The sequence below is a fragment of the Amblyraja radiata genome, chromosome X (genome assembly GCF_010909765.2).
Source record: "Amblyraja radiata isolate CabotCenter1 chromosome X, sAmbRad1.1.pri, whole genome shotgun sequence".
Classification (NCBI taxonomy): Eukaryota; Metazoa; Chordata; class Chondrichthyes; order Rajiformes; family Rajidae; genus Amblyraja; species Amblyraja radiata.
The window spans coordinates 9,570,360-9,589,974 of NC_045999.1; the positions used below are offsets into that span (position 1 = coordinate 9,570,360).

A 19,615-nucleotide genomic window follows, 5' to 3' on the forward strand; every position below is an offset into this window, starting at 1 on the left:
GGTAACGTTCCAGTAAAACCCACTCGCAAGCTGATTTAAATGGCCATTAATTTACAGGTATTAAACATTAAATTCCTTCCATTTGGCCTATAAACCCATGACAATGAGATTTAAAAATTATGTTATATTCTGAATTATTGTGTGAATGTTATTTGGACACTTAGGCTATTTAAAAATGTTAATCTATTCTTAAGAAATGGATAAATGTTTAGATCTAGTAATTGAATTTTGTAATTAGCTACAATTAGGTAACTAATTAATTATATGCTTTAATTTCAAGTCATCTAAGTAAGATTTTTTCATATTTGTTTCAGAATGCTTCAATCTATAATAACTGTAAATTTCTTTCAGTTCTCTTAAATTTTAAGAAAGTTATCAGCCTTTAAATGTTCTCGATCACAGCTTTTGTGTTAAGTCAATGAAAAAGCAATAGGGAACAAGATGCCAATTTCCGAGTATGAAAATGGCCATAACTTTTTTTAATACTGAAAATATGAAAATGAGTTAGGTGTCAAATTAAACTTATTTTTATGCTTTATCTGATGGGATAAATTAAAGACTTGATCTTTAAAATCTCAAAATTTTGTAAAATTGCTAGAAAAAGCTGCTCAGAAGCAGAAGACTTGGCCAAGGCGGACTGGAATGTAAAATTCACCATTTCTGTTACTGCAGCAGTAAATCATAGATTGCAATAAGTGGCAGATAACAAGTTTAGTCTGTGACTGCAAGAAATCAAAACTAAAAATAGATTTTCACTCCATGGATTGCCAGCTGCATCAAAATAAACATGGTGCTAAAGGCATCAAGCCAGCAATTAGAGCAAAACACTGCTGGAGAAACTCAGGTCAAGCAGCATCTGTGAGCTGAAATAGACAGATGTTTTGGCTCAGGACCCTTCAAGTAGGGGCAAGATTATTAACAAGTCGTGCAGAAAAGGTGTTGATTTGGTCACTTCTCATTTCTATTCAATATAGCTCTACAGCAACCTCTTCAATTTAGTTGGTCCTAAAATGCTGCATTATTGGAATACGTAATTAAAAGTGAACCCAAATATTTCAGCTACTGGAAAGAACACCATACTATTGAGTGAAAGAACACTGGCTACTGGAAATACATGAAGCAGTGAAGGCAAAACTCATTTTACAATCTCAAATGACTAAAATAATTAAACTTTAATTCTAGAGGCAATTCAGCGTTAGAAATTAAAATCAAGATTCAGAAATAAACATGAACATTTCTATTTCTGCAACCTTAAATAGCACACTAATTGCATTGTCATTGAATAGCATATGGAATTGTCAGAAAACTTTAGCTAATCGTAAACTCAAATCCAGTTGGTATGTCAACATCCCTTGGGATGAAATCCAACTACACCACCACTTGAAAATCTAGTATACTAATCAAGATCATCGTGTAAGACAGTTTTAAATGTTTGATTTGGAGTTGCAACTGAAATCTAGGAACTTATTGTTTGTGTGCATGTTTAACCAACGGGACAGTTGTGTACCAAGGTGGTTGAAAAGTTCATTTTCTAGCTGGCTGATGACCAAAATGGACCACATGCCACTAATTTAAAGTTAATGCACAAAATTAAGGAATAATAATCGCACTCATACATTAAAGTATGGAGATAAGCACATTAATTTGCCATTTGTGCCACTCATTCTTCTCAAGCATACCAGCATCAAAATTAGTAACAAAGCGCTCAATTAAATGGAAATGGCAGAAATGAAAGACAATTTTTTGGAAACCAATTACTAAATTTAAATGAAATTTATACAGAAATTTAAAATGGTGGCTATCTTATAATTTGAATTGGCACAATTTTAATTTGTTAAGAAACACCTTGGAGCAAGACAATTACACAAGAAATTATTAACATAAGCCTATTAAAGTAGTCTCTTGGCATCAAGGACCACATGCTTCATTGTAGTTCTGTGGACTCCAAGAAAACTGATGAAGCTTACGTGGAACCCAGACTGCCAGGGGGTTGTGCGTCAAGGGCAACATATGGGAGGCAGTGCTTGTTGGGCTTCTGCATGCTGCTCTCAAAGACACAAGGTTCTCCATGTCCACTGTGCCTTTAAAATAAACAGTAGCCACAATGTAATCCAGAAAGCAGCTCTTTAGCCACATGGATAATCCTTGCAGTATCTTATCTAATACCCTTTAAGGCTATACTAGACCAAGGGCAGACCCGTTGGGTCTGCTCCCCCAACGCAGCCATTCCCTACCCGTAGCCCCCACGGGAGACGTGGTCCTCCAACTCAAGCGGCTCAGGAATGAGCAGTGCGGCTGGTTTTAAATGGCATCTTTGAGGCGAATTGCGGGCGCCAGCAGCCGTTATGGTCGCTGGCCAGCAGGAGGCGACAAAATGAGTGAGTGGGGGGGGGGGGGAGAAGGATTTAATGAAAAATTTGGACATAAACATAACGAAATCTAATGAGTGGATAGTTGGAATGAAAAGTGAAATGTCTACCGAAATGGCTGCTTCTATGGGTGAGAAGCCAGTTTATTTTTGAAATATTGGGGGGGGGAGAAGGATTTGATTAAAAAGGTGTACTTAAACACGACGAAATGTAATGAGGGGCGGATACTTAGAAAGAAAAGTGAAATCTCTACCGAAATGGAAACGATCTCGGCGATTGTGCGTCTGGATTCGGCGTGGCAAGGAATCAAAGGAAGAAATGCAGCCGGCAGTCGTACATGTAAATGGATCCATTCAAATTGGACATCTGCGAGCATCGGCCATTCCGATTGGACATCTGCGAGTATTGGGCATTGTGACATCACACGATGGAACGAATCGAAAAGCAGAAAGGCAGCCGGACGCCACAGACTTTTATATAATAATAGATAGATGTACAACATTTAAGGAACACTCGTCTGGACTTTTTTTAGATGTAGATGAAGCTATCCATGTATTGAAAGTTCATCATGATTTGAATTTCAGTGGGGGTTTAATCTCTCAAGATCATGTTTTTCTAGAAGTAAAAACAAGGAACTGTAAATGCTGGAATAAGTCAGCAGGTCAGGCAACATCCCTGGAGAATACTGTTAGGCAACATTTCTGAATTGGATGCTTCTTCAGACATTCTAGGAGGAAAGAAAGCTTGAAGAGAGAAGAGGCAGGACAAAGTGTGGTAGGTAATAGGTGAACATAGGTGAGGGGGTTGAACTAGGTTGGATAAAAACCAAAGATCAAAAAGGTGTGAGACAAAATAATTTAAGAGCTATTAATTATGAAGTCAGAGAAAGGAATGTAGGTGGAGGGGGAAGGGATATAGACGCAAGTCCATGTGGCGAACAGAGGGAGAAAGGGGAGGAGTGTTTGTTAGAGGTTAACTAAAATTGGAAATTTCAATGTTGATATTATTGATTGTAAGCTACCCAAGCACTCCAGTTTGCTTGTGCGCTCACTCTGGCAATGGAGGAAGCCCAAGACAGAAAGTTCAGTGTGGTAAAGGAAGGGGAGCCAAAATTGTTAGCAGCCGGGAGATCCGGTAGGCCTTGTTTCTCCATCTCTATTGTGCCTTTAAAATACATCAAGCACAAGTGTTAAGCGAAACAGTCGCCGAGTCCACACCTGGTCTCGCCGATATACAGGAAGCCACATTGGGAACACAAGATTGACAATAGGAGTAGAACATTTGGCCCTTAGAGCCAGCACCGCCATTCACTGTGATCATGGCTGATCATCCATAATCAATACCCCGTTCCTGCCTTCTCCTCATATCCCAACTCCACTATCTTTATTCTGCTTGGGTAGCTTATCTTTACGAGCTCTATCTAACTCACTCTTGAAAGCATCCAGACAATTGGCCTCCACTGCTTTCTGTGGCAGAGAATTCCAGATTCACAACTCTGGGTGAAAAGGTTTTTCCTCATCTCCGTTCTAAACGGCCTACGCCTACCTACCAAAACTGCACACAATATTTCAGGTGCGGTCTCGCTAGGGCCCTGTACAACTGCAGAAGGACCTCTTTGCTCCTATGCTCAACTCCTCTTGTTATGAAGGCCAACATGCCATTTGTATCCTTCACTGCCTGCTGTACCTGAACAAGATTTTTTTGTATTTCCCCTTTTCCCAACTTGACACCATTCAGATAATGATCTGCCTTCCTGTTTTTGCCACCAAAGTGGATAACCTCACATTTAACCGCATCTGCTATGCATCTGCCCACTCACCCAACCTGCCCAAGTCACCCTGCCACCCAGCTTTGTGTTATCTGCAAATTTGCTGATGTTACTTTTAGTCCCTTCATTTAAATCATTAACGTATTTTGTAAATAGCTGCGATCCCAGCACCGAACCTTGCGATACCCCACTAGTCGCTGCCTGCCATTCTGAAAGGGACCAGTTAATCCAGGGGTCGGCAACCTACAGCCCCCAAGCCGAATGCGGCCCATAGCCCAAAATCATCCAGCTCGCAGGCATATTTTTCCGTATTCATCCGCTCCGCAGACCTCCGTCATCTTCTGTACCTCCCGGGCGAGGCGCGTTGATCACAAACGGGTCAACGATTTCTAGAGCCACTTTCTCAAGTACCCTGGGATGCAGAACATCAGGCCCTGGGGAATTATCAGCCTTCAGTCCCATCAGTCTACCCAACATCATTTCATGCCTAATGTGAATTTCCTTCAGTTCCTCCATCACCCGAGATCCTCTGGCTACTAGTACATCAGGGAGATTTTTTGTGTCTTCCTGGGCGAAGATTGATCCAAAGTACCTGTTCAACTCATATGCAGTAGATAAGTATAGAAGAGGCGCCTGTGAACCTCAGTCTCACCTGGAAGAACTGGTGTGATCCAGAGATGGAGACGAGGGAGAAGAAGAGGGACAGCTGTTACATCTCCAGCAGGGGAAAGTACTGGGAAGGTGGTGCTTTGGATGGGATGAGTGAACCAAGGAGTTGAGTAAGCAGTCTCTGTGAAAGGCAGAAAGGGGTGGAGATGGGAAGATGCTCCCGCTAGTGAGATCACATTGGATGTGATGGAAGTTTCTGAGAATGAAGTGCTGAATATTGAGGTTGGTTGAGTGAATTGAGAGGACCAGGAGAACTCTCCTTGTCTTGTCGGGGGGGGGGGGGGTGCAGCAAGAGCAGAACCAAGGGAAAGAGGAGCTAGGCGATGCAGTTGAGGGACCCATCTCTGACAGCGGGGTGGAGGAGGGGGGGGGGATCCATATTTACTGGGATATCCTAGAATAGAAAGCCTCTTGGGGGCAGATGCATTAGAGATGGAATTAAGAATAGGGGATGGTGTCTTTGCAAGAGGCAGGGTGGAAGTGTAGTCCAGATAATTAAGTTGGTAAGTTTGTAGTAGAAGTCAGTCAATAGTCGTCAGCCCTCTCATGGGGACATAGCGATATTAATATTATCTCAGTCAAATCATGGATAGCTGGGGCTGAACCACAATACTTGCAGCATCCACTAGTCTAACTGTCAATTTGGAAAGGGCCGAGATATTCACCCCATTTTCTGTCTATCAATCTCTTCTCAATTTATGCCAGTATCATATTCTCAATTCCACATGCTCCAATCTTGCCAATCTCCAACATAGCAAGCCATTTGAAATCCAAGTATTAACATCCACTGGCTCCCACTCATGTCAACTATGATATCAAACAGACCGACTTTGCATAGATCATGCCAACATAGTTCAATAGTATTGTTTTCTATGTCTTGTTTTATGTTATAGCATTTTCCTCTCATTAGGCCAATGTTAATAGATCAATTTCTCTCAAATTGCTGCAGTTCAAAATGCATCATGTGTCATTGCCAATCAACTGCTCAAGTTTTGGTAATCGCAAATCAGACTGAAGTCTGTGCTATAATGCCATGTTTTAGCAAGCCCTGTATCACAGTCAGTGTAGCACCCCTTTTCAAAATAGATCCCGCATGCAAAGATCCAGCTGGTTTGAAAACAGATAGTGTTAAGCTTAATGTGAAACTAGGCCCATTGAATAGTGAAGATTTGTTTGTGGGAAAACTGGAAGCAGATGCACGCAAGTGTGAAGTCAGCCTTGAACATTTACATTTTGTTGAATGCTTTACCAGAAGAGCAAGGAACACAAAAACTGCAACTACTCAAATAATTCTGAGCAAGCAGAAAGTGTAAGGAAGTGCAACAGGTTGGGTGCCTGACGAGAAACCAAAAGCTCTCATCATTACAACCCTTGATTTTTTTTTTTTTTTTTGAAGGTCACAGAGAATGTCCTTACTATGAAGCAACAGGGATGAAGCAGATGGTGGTTTGCCATCTTGGCTTAACCCCAGAATACAATCTCAAACTTGGAGTATGTTACACTAAATACAGTACAGTGTTCCACTAGAGCACAAAATCTCTTCATCCAAAATCAGTTAAATTATGCATCAGATAAAAGGATAAAGATTTTTTTTTAAATTCAGGTTGCCCAGAGAACTAATCACCAAGTATTGGCATACATGAATATGGAATCATAGCTGCTAATAAAAAAAACTAATTTCCCATTATAATACTTTAGCAAATCACTAATAAGCAATCGTACTTTTGCCAGATGCAGTCAAAACCGATGCAAAACGGTTGCTGTATGGATGGATTCATTAAGTCCAATAGTTATTTAACCTCCATCCATCTTGCTGCCATTTTGAAATACAGAAGATGAATATGGTAATTTACACATTTTATTTAGCTCCAAGCTGTAGTGAAAGCAGATTCATCTGAACATCCCAGTGCCAGTGGGTGTTCAAAACAAAGTGGTGACAGATCTAGATTCAGCAAACAATCAGCTAAAATAATGGTTAACATCAACTCAATTATAGAATGACTGGTCCAATTTTCCTCAGCATGCCTATCATCATGGTAATATCCTTTCCCACCAGAGTTTTGACATTAGTTGAGATTTGTTAAAAGTCCTTTTAGTTTGGATTTACTCACCCCCAACATCAACTCTAGGTACATAGCTCATTTCACCCCCCCCCCCCCCCAAAAAAAAAAGACAATATACAGAAAGATATTAAATAAATTACAAGATGCCATTTTAAAATGGCTGAATATGTAGCCACCAAACTATTTAGATTTGAAATTGGATACTGTGCAAATTCATGTCTGCTTCAGACAGATCAACCAGCTTGTGATATATTGGCCCATCTTATGCATTATGCTGCAAAGCACTGGCCATCAATAAAGATGATACAATCTCTGACATGGGCTCCTCTAAGGAAGCTTGCAGTCCAAATGTTAATCAAGCTGCACAAGCAAAACCATACATAACCAATTTTAAAATTAAGGTGAATTAATTATTCAAATATATAGATCAAATTGCAAAATTAATTTTGAGTTGCACTGTACTTACATTTTTTTAATGATTCCATCAGCTTCAAGTTGGGGGAGATCACCAAGCAGCAAAACTAATTTCTAAAGTTTGACTGCACAATAGCGGAAATATAATAAGTGACAATGGGAAATTTAAAACACCTAGTCTTCAAAAATCAGATAATTGTGAGGGAGGGGGAAGAGCGATGGACAATGAAAGACCTGGTGCGTAGGACAGCGGTGGGGGCGGGGGGAAGAGGAGAACAAAAGGGGATCTGGCGAGGAGGTACTTTGTAACTTTCTAGGCGCCCTTTACAGGCAACTACTTGCATACCTTAGATATGCAAGCAAAGAATTTCACTGTGACGTCACCTGTGACAATAAAGTATTCAATTCAATTGTGCATTTCACTCATACAAATTTACAAGACAAATGGTCAGCCAATTGGGTTTGTGAAACATTTGGGAAGGAAAGATGGAAAGTGTTAAAGAGTGTATTGAGAAGTAGCATTAATGAGTGCAATTACCTTCAGTACTAGTAACTTTTGGGAATCCTTGTGCAAGAATCAAACCCCGAGCTTCAATATTGATTGTGGATAAGCGCTTCTTCATATCATTGAAAGCCATTCAGCCAACCGTTTTTTGGCCAGCTCAGCAATCCTACCCCCACATTTTCCTTGAAATTATTCCCAACTCTATCTGCAGAAAGGTCAATTTACAGCAGTAAATCAATCTAACCACATCAACAATTTACTGGAGGAACCGAGTTGAGCAACTAATGCGATGAGAGGGGAGGTCAAAATGATTTCACCCCCACAACCACTGCTCAACCTACTGAGTTTCTCCAGCAGATTGTTTGTTCCACCAGATTGCAGCATATTGTCTCGTGTTTCTAATCTAACCAAGTCTTTTGGACATTGGATACCCAAGAGAATCCTTACTGGACATTAGGATACTATGGAAACTGTACACAGATAGCAAAGGTCAGAATATAAGCAGGTTGGCTGGAGTCATGAGATAGCTGCACTATATGGTGTGCCACTGATCCACCCAGGTAATAGGTTTCAACAAAAGTCCTTGACATTTAAGTTAGATTCAGAGAATAAATCTCTGGACCAGACAGAGTGAAAATGTTGATTTCTTACCATTATAGAGTTTACAAAATTCAATAATTTTAATGATACCAATTACAATGTTTATTTTACTTTGAAGGTCTGTTGGCTTCTCAAAATACTCAACAACCACCTTATTATGGCTTTCATATACATAAGAAAAACAACACACCTAGCAAAAGTCAAACAATTTAAAATTTAATGAGAAGACAGAAATAAAAAAAACTATGCCGACACATGAAGCTAAGGTGGCTCGTGGAGTTTGAAGACCAATAGATATGTTTGCTGCACAGGTATACGTTTGATGTAATTAGTTCAGCAGGGCAAAGATCCTTTGAAACTGCTCTTGGTTTAATTTCAGCACTTACAGCAGTTGCTGACCACCCACTTAAAAACCAATATTGAAAACAATATTTTTATGTGGCATTGCACATTTTACCATGATGCACTTGTATTCACCAGAAAGGCTGTGGTACATAGTGAAGTATCAATGTTTAAGCAAAGTTGTTAGGTGACAAAGTGTCATCACATTCTGACCCCAATATCTAAATGCACAAGATATTGACCACCAACATCTTCAATTATCAAGTTTGACCAAATCAACAATTATTCTCAAAAACACATTTTACCTTAGGTCTCTATACAATGGGACCACAGTGAAAGGATTAAGAGAGGAATAAGCATGTGTGGAAAATTCCAAAGCAAGGTCAGCTGAAAGATGAAGAAATTGAAGTAAATAATTTACAAAAGGCAAATTTAGGAGAGCATACTTGAAGACTATGAAGAGGAAATCAAGAGTGGTTAGAGAGGAACACTACACAGATTAGAAAAACTAAGTTTAGAATCTCAAAATGCCTTGACAGAGCACGTGATAAACTTCTCATGCATTTAGTTTGAAATGAACACAATCTTCCCAACCTTGACTAACTTATAGGGAGGCCAGTTAGACTATTGGAAAAACAAAGAACATTTAAATTATTTTTGACAGTATTTGATTATACTGTTGAGTTTCAAGAACAGCTAAATAGCCATTTACTGGTTTTCAATTTATTCCTCAAAATACAGGTGTCACAGACTAGATCAGCTTTTAGAATTCTTGATCCTTCCTTAATGATACACAAGACAAGTTTCACTTAAAAACTTTAAAAGTCAGCGATAATAATTACATGCAATTGAATATATGCCAAATTGTCTTCAGAAAGCAGAGGACTTGCTGTATACAATTTTAAGCTGTTGTGGATCAGAAAGTAGGCTACAGACAGATCAGAAACAGTGTTACGATAGCCTATTTTACAAATTAGCTCCATGTATCAAATTGGAACACTTGGGTCAGACTGCAATGTTTGCACGTAGTTTAATCAATGGTCGCAATCTTGAAAGTGTCTCATCTTGAGTGGCAGTTTAGTTATTTAATGTAAAAACAAAATTCATTTGGTCCTCTGGAAGCTAGACAAACTAAATTGTCATAGCTCTGCAAACACCTAGAAAATCTTGATGTGCTGGGTTAGGCATGTCCAACCATTATAATTACAGAGAAATAAGCCATTCAGACCCATATACCTGCTCGATCATTCAAAAACATTGCCCATTGTCCACACATTTAAATTTTCATAATTTTCAATGTCAAAAATTGAATTGCCCCAAATATGTTTTGGGGTTGGAGAATTCCAAACCTGGGCAAGGACATTTCTCACCTGTACTGAATGGCACACCCCTTTTGAGATTTGATTCTAGTTCAAACCAAAATAGTCAATGGAAACTAGCTCCACTTCAAACATGTCACACCCAGTAAAAAACCATGTTGCAGTCAGATCACCACATTATAAACTATAGTCATAGGTCAAACTCCTTAAGCTTCTTTCTCGTAATCTTTCACATTATTTTTTTGTAGTGAGACCAGACTTGAAATGATCCCATGTGGTCTCACTAGGAACCTGTATAATTGAAGCAATTAATTGAAGCAAAATGTCCCTCGAACTCAAAGCATCTTGCAATAAAACCCAATGTTTGTCTAATTCTTAACAGTACCTGCGGGTTAATGTTTAATTTGTATACATCACCACCCAGGAACCTTTAACAAAATCTATATTGTATCCATAACTTGGCCAAATTCATCTACACTTCTGAAATCTTACCATCCACAAACTGGTCATTACCATTATCTATGGAGTCACAACTACAGGTTAAAATTCATGGGCAATAAATTAAACAAGCCATAACATACCTACAATTAACATCTAAAGCATCCAAATTACTTTAAAATAATAGAAGCCATAAACATCAATTAACATAAATAAAAGTAATTTAACATGGAAACAGGCCTTTTTGCCCAACTGGTCAACAGCAACCAAGATGCCCCATCCAAGCTAGTCCAATTTGCCCATGTGAGCCATATCCCTCAAAACCCATCCTATCAATGTACCTGTCCACGTGTCTTTAAAATGCTGTTATAGCAGCTACCTCAAATACCAACTAGCAGCTTGTTACATGTACCCTCCACCCTCTGAAAAAGTTGCCTCAGTTCCCATTAAATCTTGCCCCCCTCACCATAAACCTATGTCCTCTGGTTTTTGATTCTGGGTAAAAGAATGTGCATTCAGAGGAAGCAAAAGAACCAAAACATTTAAAATGTTACTATTTCCTTGCAAGCCCACAAGTCATTAATGACATTTAAGTTCAAGTTAAGAGAAATTATATTGTTTCCATTCCCACCTACCTATCACAATAAAATCTTCAGAATGTGGAAAACAATTCCTGCTGTACAAGGATGTCATATATTGTAAACTTAAGCCACATTAAAAGCCAATGAATCAGACGTGCAGAGTACAATTCAAGTGGCCTACCTAGCATTCATGCTCTAAATTACCATGTTACTGAAGCAGAAGCCAAAAGCTTCCATCTTTAACCATTTTTGTATGATCTGTCATTCCCATTTGCCCATAAGCCCAAATTGGGATAAACCAGAGGCTTCTGGTTTATCCCAATTTGAAGCATCTTTACATTACTACCTGTGCAGTTGGTTGCACAGGAGCCCAACTCTGATATTCCCTCACTGAACAATTGCCTTTTAAAATTCACCTCAAAACCTACCTCTGACCAAGTTTCAGTCATCGCTGCCTATCTCTGCAGGTGCTGTTAATCCTGTGAAACACTTTACATTGAAAATAAAGCACTAGAACAATAAAGGACAAAGTGCTGGTTAGCACGTAACAAAACCACGTTACATATAACAATAAGGTAAACTAAAACTGAAATCAACTCGGGTCAGGAAAACATGACTAGGTGATGTTTCGGGTCAGTACCTTTTCAGACATCCAGACACGATGGGCCCAGTTTAAAAATATCACCTATCTATGTTCTCCAAGGATGCTGCCTGACCTGCCAAATTACTCCAACACTTGTGCCCTTTTTTGTAAACCTTGCAATTCTACACTAGAACAAAGAACCATCTCAATCAAGTGCACATACGAAAACGGCACTCAACCCCCGCCCTAACCCCCAACATATTGGAACCAAGCAAAAAGAAAAAATCTACCACATTAATTCCCTGCCAATGCATTACCTCCCACATTCTCCCTGCGACCCTTGGTGATGGGAGTGGTGCAGACTCCTGAGAAGTCCAGAGAGTTGTCCAACATTGCGTTTATTCTGCGGAAGATGTCAGCATTACTGCAGGTAGACAAGGCTGGACTCTCGGTGGAGCGGGGCACATCCCAGCAATCCTGTCCAGAGCCGCGCTCGTTGTTCTGAAAGGAAAAATCCCTAGTTACGATAAAAAAAAGTTGGGCAATTTTACAAGGAAAGTTAAGCTAGGCGATTCAATATAGTTGGTGAACTGCAGTGCACCTAAGCCTACGTGATCTCCCGGTTGTCAAACACTAACCCCTCCTCCCATTCCCACTGACCTTTCTGTCCAAGTCCTCCTCCACTGTCAGAGTGAGGCTCAACACAAATTGGTGGAACAGCACCTCATTTCGCTATGGAGGCTTATTAATGTTGATTTATTCAACTTCGTAACCCTTAGTTTCCCTGTCTGCCCCTCCCCCATCGTAGTTCTGACTAGTTTCACTGTCCTGATTGTATGCTTCGTTGTCACCTTCCCCTCAGCTAAACAATGAACCATTCTACATTTTCCTTGATCATCATCCCCTTTGATCTGTATTTTCACACTTTAACCTTCCATATCTCCCTCTCCATGACTCTCAATCTGAACAAGGTCTCCACCCGAAACATCACCAATTCTCTCTGAAGAAGGGTTTCGGCCCGAAACGAGTCTGAAGAAGGTTTTCGGCCCGAAACGTTGCCAATTTCCTTCGATCCATAGATGCTGCTGCACCCGCTGAGTTTCTCCAGCATTTTTGTCTACTTTCGATTTCAGTTCCTTCTGAAACCCATTCTTTCTCCCCAGGTGCTGTCCGAGCAGCTGAGTTACTCCAGTATATTTTGTGTCGACCTTCAGGTGAACAAGGTGACAGGAGGGTGTGAAGGGGTTATAATTGCCTGGGGGGGGTGGGAGAGAGATGAGAGGGTGTAGGAGCCACACTGTGTAGTAAGGAATTGCAGATGCTGGTTTACACCGAAGATGGACACAAAATGCTGGAGTAACTCAGCGGGTCAGGCAACACCTCTGGAGAAAATGACTGGGTGAAGAAGAGTCATCCCATTCCGACTCTCTCCAGCAGAGATGATGCCTGACCCGCTGAGGTACTCCAGCAGTGTCCATCTTCCAAGCCTCAAGGTCTGCGGGTCCATCCAGGCCTGTGCCGGGGGCTCCAGTGCGCGCTCCAGCCACGGGGAGGCGCGCGTTCCCGCCGCCCAGCGCCAGGGGGGGGGGGGGGGGGGGGGGGGGGCGCGACACGACGGGCGCCCGCGGGCCTCGACACCTTCCCGCCCCGCCGCCCTGACGGCGTCCGCCCGCCTCAGACCACTTCGCCATTCACCCTCATCGTCCCCTTTACCCCCTCTCTCTCTCTCGCTCCACCGTGTCTCAGATTACCGTTGTTGCTCGGCCACAGAGAGTTGCTCACTGCCGTCCCCTCCCCGCTCGGCCCGCCCGCACGCACCCCTCCTCCCACCGTCCCCGCCGCCGCCCCTCTGCGCCGTTACCGAGCGCCGCCTCAACCCAGCTCCGACTGACCCGACCTCGCCGCCCGCCCATTGGCCCGCTCGCCCGTCTATCACCGCCCGGGCCAATCCCCGCCCCCCAGCCATCGTCCCGCCTCTCCGGGCTACCCCATCTTCCAGAGAGGAGGGGTGCCCTCATTCCCAACAACGCCACAATCGCGAATAATTTCGCGACCAGACGCCCTTTCCCCTATCAAGTAGGAAATAGAGGCGGTGCAATGCAAAACACAAGCACCCTACCCAGTTGGGTCGGTGGCTGGATTTAGTCGTTTAGTCGGTCACCCACCCTCCCCACCCGCTCTCCCCCCCCCCCGCGGTTGCCGTTGCCCGTCCAGGGTGGGTTGGTAAACAAACGCACGTGGCCCCGGCGCGCGCTGGCCCTTCGTCCGCTCCACGTGCAGGCGGGCAGGCGGGAGCGAGCAGACCCGGGAGCGATGCAGCCAACACATAAACACACACATGCATATGTACACAGGCTAGATATCAAGCTGATATCTGCAAAACCTCTTGACGGCAACCTTCCCATCTGTGATTTTTTTTTGCATTTGCAAGAAAACGCACAAACAATTCTACAAGCCTTTTGCCAAAAGGCGTGTATATATATGTATATATATACACAGATGCATGCACCCATGTTAGATATCAGCTATTGCCGCAAACCCTCTTGCCGGCTACCTCAACTGTGCTTTTTTTTTGCATTTGCAACTATAAAACGCACGAACATGCCTTTTGCCGAAAGTCTTGCACCCATGTGCATGGAACCTTTAAGTCAAAATCTAATGCACTAGTTTGTAAATAAATATATATATACATGCAGGCCCCATTTCAGTTTGGATGGCAAAGCCAATTTCAAAGCATTATACATTTAAAACTAGCTTTATATGTTTACATATTCTGTTGTGCTGCTGCAAGAAAGAATTTCATTGTTTTAACTGGGACATACGATGATAATTAGACTCTTGACACAATTAGAAAAATTGTTAAACTAAGCCATGCAAGGGCGTAACATTGTTCACTTTAAAAGGCAATTAAAACATACAAGCTGGAGTCTGGACGGTTAAATGCAGACTCCACTGTAAAGAACAGCAGCAGAGAGATGCAATAGTTACTGGCACAGGAATATTTTCATCAGCTCAAGACCTCTCCCCTGTCAAGGCGCGCCACTGTTGCTAACCGCACCCTCACAAGGGAGAGAAAGGGAGCAACACTAACACCGTGGATCAACGCCAGACTGCATTCGGGAAGGGGTAAGAATAAGACAATAATTAAAACATACAAACGGTAAAATATTGCGACACTTTACACAAAAAAACCGGTGCACTCAAAGTTGGAAATAGCTTGCAAGACAGCTTGCACGCAGGCTCCACCTCAGAGTTGAATTGTAGAGAGGCAAAATAACAACATTTTGTTTTAAAATTAAAATTATTTGCCAGACATATTGCTCTCTCTCCCTCTCTCCCCTCTGTCAGCAGCCGCCGGCCGTAGTGTCGTGTGAGCTCCTGTTACTGTCGTGACGCACTCTTGGCGCATTCCCTCCCTCTCCTTGTAACAATTTTCCTTACCAGAGAAAAAGCCATGGTCACCTTTCCGAGCACAGCCCTCGCTCGTCCCCCCCCCACACACACACACTGAGAGAGACAAACAAACACACACAAAATGAAATTGCAACAGTGACCAAGGGGTGTAAAAAAAATCTTTAAAATAAATCAAGACGTTTTGCAACAACGCTCATCGCCCGACGCCCCCTATTTATGTCATTGGTGACTCTCTCCGTCCCAGCTCGTTGGCAGATGATTCACATTAGAAACACCTGATCTTTCTTGTCTACACCAGGTTTTGGCAATCTGCCTGACTTCCCTCCCACCATGGATGAGCCGTTCAGCTTCAGACTGGTGCTGAATAGGACAATTAAGTTGGTGGGGGTGGGGTGTCAGTAAATGAGAAGGTGAATTCAGAATGGAGGGAGCGATTTTTGTATGTATGTGGAGATTTTGGAAAGGGTGCAGAGGAGGTTTACCTGAATGATAATATAATAGCAAGGATAGATACAAAAAGCTGGAATAACTCAGCGGGACAGGCAGCATCTCTAGAGAGAAGGAATGGGTGACCTTTTGAGTCTTGACCCGAAACATCACCCATTCCTTCTTTCCAGAGATGCTGCCTGTCCCGCTGAATTACTCCAGCTTTTTGTATCTATCTTCGGTTTAAATCAGCATCTGCAAATCCTTCCTACATATAATAACGAGGAACTGCAGATGCTGGTTTATACCAAAGATAGATACTAAATGCTCGAGTAACTCACTTGGTCAGGCAGCTTCCCTGGAGAATATGGATAGGCAGTGTTTTGAGTCAGAACCCTTCTTCAGACTGACCCTTTGCATCAGAAGCCACCTTCAGACCCATCTAACAATATTTACCAGCACGATGCCTAGATTAGAGGGCATTAGCTGCAAGGAGATTAGACGGACTTGGTATGTTTTCGTCAGAATGCCGGAGGTTGTGGGGAGATCTGATAGAATTATATAAAATTACTAGACCAAGTGCAGACCTGTTGGGTCTGCTCCCCCAACGCACCCGTTCCCTAGCCGTAGCCCCTACAGGAGGCGTGGTCCTCCAACTCAACCCGTTCCCTAAGGTAAGATTCCAGCACTCCACTTGCCTTCCTTCGCAGTGATCTTTAAAAAAAAATCCAATTGCACTTGCCCTGCGTGTTGCAACATCAATTCGCCCACCCCCCTGCTAGCCGAGCCATCAGTTGAAGCTGGTCGGTTTGAAATTCAAGGTATTTTGATTTTTAAAAAACTTTAATCAGTAATAAGTTGAGAAATAAAGCATAAAATGTTCAGTGAAGGTGGTCTCTTCCTCGAGGGGTAAAATGTGAATCAGAATATGTAAAAATCTTGTGAAAGTTGGCATTTTTAAAGCTTTAATCGCGAATAACGAGTTCAATATAGGATGAAAACTTCATTGAGGCTGGTATCTGCTAGCGGAGCCATTGTGATGTCATCGGTTGAGCTGGTGGTTTTAATTTCAAAGTCTTTTGACTTTTTATGACTTTTTATCAGTAATGAGTCGAGAATAAGTCAAGACATAAAGCATGAAATGTTCAGATAAAGTGATCCCGGCCTCGACGGGAAAAATGTCAATCGGAATATGTAAAAGTGTTATCGTTACCACGTAGTGTTTTTGCGAAGATGTAAGGACAACCACATATACACACACATATATATACAGACACATATATATACACACATATATATACATACACATATACATATATACACACTATAAACAAGATCAGACTTTTAATAAGTATATGATGAGAGGCATAGATAAGATAGTCAGTCATGGGTTTGCTCCGGTTCCCTTCCACAACCCAAAGATGCGTGGTTTGTAAGTTAATTGGCCACTGTAAAATTGCATCCTAGTGTATAGGAGGTAGATGTGATTGTGGGATAACATAGAACTAGTGTGAATGGGCGATCGATGGTCAGTGTGGAATCGGTGGGCCGAAGGGCCTGTTTCTGTGCTGCGTCTTTAAAGTAAACCGAACTATACCTTTTCTCAGGATGGAAATATCAAAGACTAGAAGGGATAGCTTTAAGATGAGAGGGACAAAGTTTAAAGGAGATGTACGGGGCAAGTTTTCTTTGGAGTGCGCTGCCAGCGGTAGTGGTGGAGTGGACTGCAATTTACAGAAGCTAATTAACCTGCAAACCAGCACAATGTTGGAATGTGAGAGGAAACCGGAGCTCCCAGAGAAAACCCACATGGTCATAGGGAGAACGTGCAAACTCCGCACAGACAGCACCTGCAGTCAGGATCGAACCCGGATCTCTGGCGCCGTGAGACAGTAACTCTACCGCCGCGCCACCGTGTCCCTGCTAACAGTGCAATATCACAAGAGGAGGTTCACAAGACCATAAGACATAGGACAAGAATTAGGTCATTCGGCCCGTCGAGTCTTCTCCTCCATTTGATCGTTGCTGATCTAATTTCCTTCTCAACTCCATTCTCCCCGTAACCTTTGACGCTCTTACTAATCAAGTCTATCTCTCTCTGTCCACGCTGTTGATTTGACAATGATATGAATGGAACTATAGAGACTAATACTGTATCCTGCATTGTCAAATGTACCTAATGATTGACCAAATAATAACTATGTTGGTTTCTTCCACATGTAACAATAATTACATTGCAATAAATATCAATTATCACTTCTGTAACATGCGGTGTTCTCCAGAATAAGAAATTATACAAAGGAAATGTTACTACTTCAAATATAAATGAATCCAGTGGTGCATGTGTTGTCTTAGTTTAGTTTAGTTCAGAGATACAGTGTGGAAACAGGCCCTTCGGCCCACCGGGTCCGCGCTGACCAGCGATCCCCACACATTAACACTATCCTACACACACTAGGGACAATTTACATTCATACCCAGCCAATTAACCTACAAACCTGTACGTCTTTGGAGTGTGGGAGGAATCCGAAGATCTCGGAGAAAACTCACGTGGGTCACAGGGAGAGCGGACAAACTCCGTACAGACAGCACCCGTAGTCGGGATCAAACCCAGGCCCCTGCAACTCGACCACAGCGCCACTGTGCCTTGTGCAGGATTAGTGGAGATGGCACATGTTTGCCCAATTACTGCCCTCAGTCGCTGTTTTGTTTAGTTTAGTTTAGACTATTAATTTTCTTTCCACAGATGCGACTTGACCAGTTCCGACATTTCTGTTCAGTCTGAAGAAGGGACCCAACCTGAAACGTTGCCCATCCATTACGAGGGGTGATGGGGAAACAGGGAGTGGATGGAGGACTGGGATTTGGGGAGGGGTGAAAGAAACATTGAAACATAGAAAATAAGTGCAGGGGTAGGCCCTTCGGCCCTTCGAGCCAGCACCACCATTCAATATGATCATGGCTGATCATCCAGAATCAGTTCCCCGTTCCTGCTTTCTCCCCCATATCCTCTGATTCCGTCAGCCCGAAGAGCTATATCTAACTCTCTCTTGAAAACAGCCAGTGAATTGGCCTCCACTGCCTTCTGTGGCAGAGAATTCACAACTCTGAATCGGAGTACTCTGTGTACAGAGTTTGCACATTCTCATTGTGATCGTGTGGGTTTCCTCCAGGTGCTCCGGTTTCCTCCCACATCTCAAAGACGTGCAGGGTCTATCTGTAGGTCAGATGGGAATCCGTGGGATGGGGAGGTGTGATTTGGGGAGGGGGATGAGGATAATGGGGAGAATGGGAATGTTTGGGTGGATGGGAATATGCGGAGGAGAATATGAAGGGAATGGTGAGATGGGATGGGAATATGGGGAGGACAGGTGCGGATATGCAGCGTGGAAGTAGGCCCTTCGACCCACCGAGTCCGTCCTGACCAGCGATCACCCTGTACACTAACACTGTCCTACACACTAGGGACAATTTACAATGAACAGAAGCCAATTAACCTACATCCATTCCCTCTGCAGATGCTGTCTGGCCCGCTGAGTTCTTACAGCACTTCTGTTTTTGTTCCAGATGCGGGCATCTGCTGTTCTAGTTGCTGTAAATCATCCCTCCATTCAGTCCACAAAGGCAATATCTGATCTTCCAATCGATTGTCTAATGATCCTTCCCACCCTCAGCTCACTGTCCTACACTGATTCAACCATTCCTCGCCTAAGTTCACAAGTTATAGGTGTAGAATTAGGCCATTCGGCCCATCGAGTCTACATGGCTGATCTCTGCCTCCTAATCCTATTTTCCTGCCTTCTCCCCATAACCCTTGACACCCGTTCTAATCAAGAATTTGTCTATCTCTGCCTTAAAAATATCCACTGACTTGGCCTCCACAGCCTCTGTGGCAATGAGGTCCACAGATTAACTGCCCTTTGGCTAAAGAAGTTCCTCCTCACCTCCTTTCTAAAAGAGCGCCCTTTAATTCTGAGGCTACGACCTCTGATCCAAGACTCTCCCACCAGTGGAAACATCCTCTCCACATCCACTGTATCAATGCCTTGTACATTATTCTGGAAGTTTCATTGACGTCCCCCTCAACCTTCTAAACGCCAACGAGTAGAGGCCCAGTGCGGTCA

At 42.7% G+C, this 19,615-nt stretch overlaps 1 protein-coding gene across 7 annotated transcripts in view; it reads right to left on the reverse strand.

The window, feature by feature from the left end:
• The window catches only part of cpeb1 (cytoplasmic polyadenylation element binding protein 1), a 56,440-nt gene extending 41,210 nt beyond the window's left edge, over positions 1 to 15,230 (reverse strand). For 2 of the 7 annotated variants that reach the window (XM_033015051.1, XM_033015048.1), the window contains exons 1-2: positions 13,403 to 13,515; positions 11,969 to 12,152 (exon numbers count right to left, since the gene is read on the reverse strand). In XM_033015051.1, the coding sequence (XP_032870942.1) occupies positions 11,969 to 12,044 (76 nt within the window). In that variant the 5' untranslated portion in view covers positions 12,045 to 12,152; positions 13,403 to 13,515. Of the gene's footprint in view, positions 1 to 11,968; positions 12,153 to 13,402; positions 13,547 to 14,806; positions 15,024 to 15,092 lie in introns of those variants that run through there. The other 5 variants (XM_033015046.1, XM_033015047.1, XM_033015050.1 and 2 more) reach the window with 5 other exon arrangements.
• Positions 15,231 to 19,615: the final 4,385 nt, after the last annotated feature.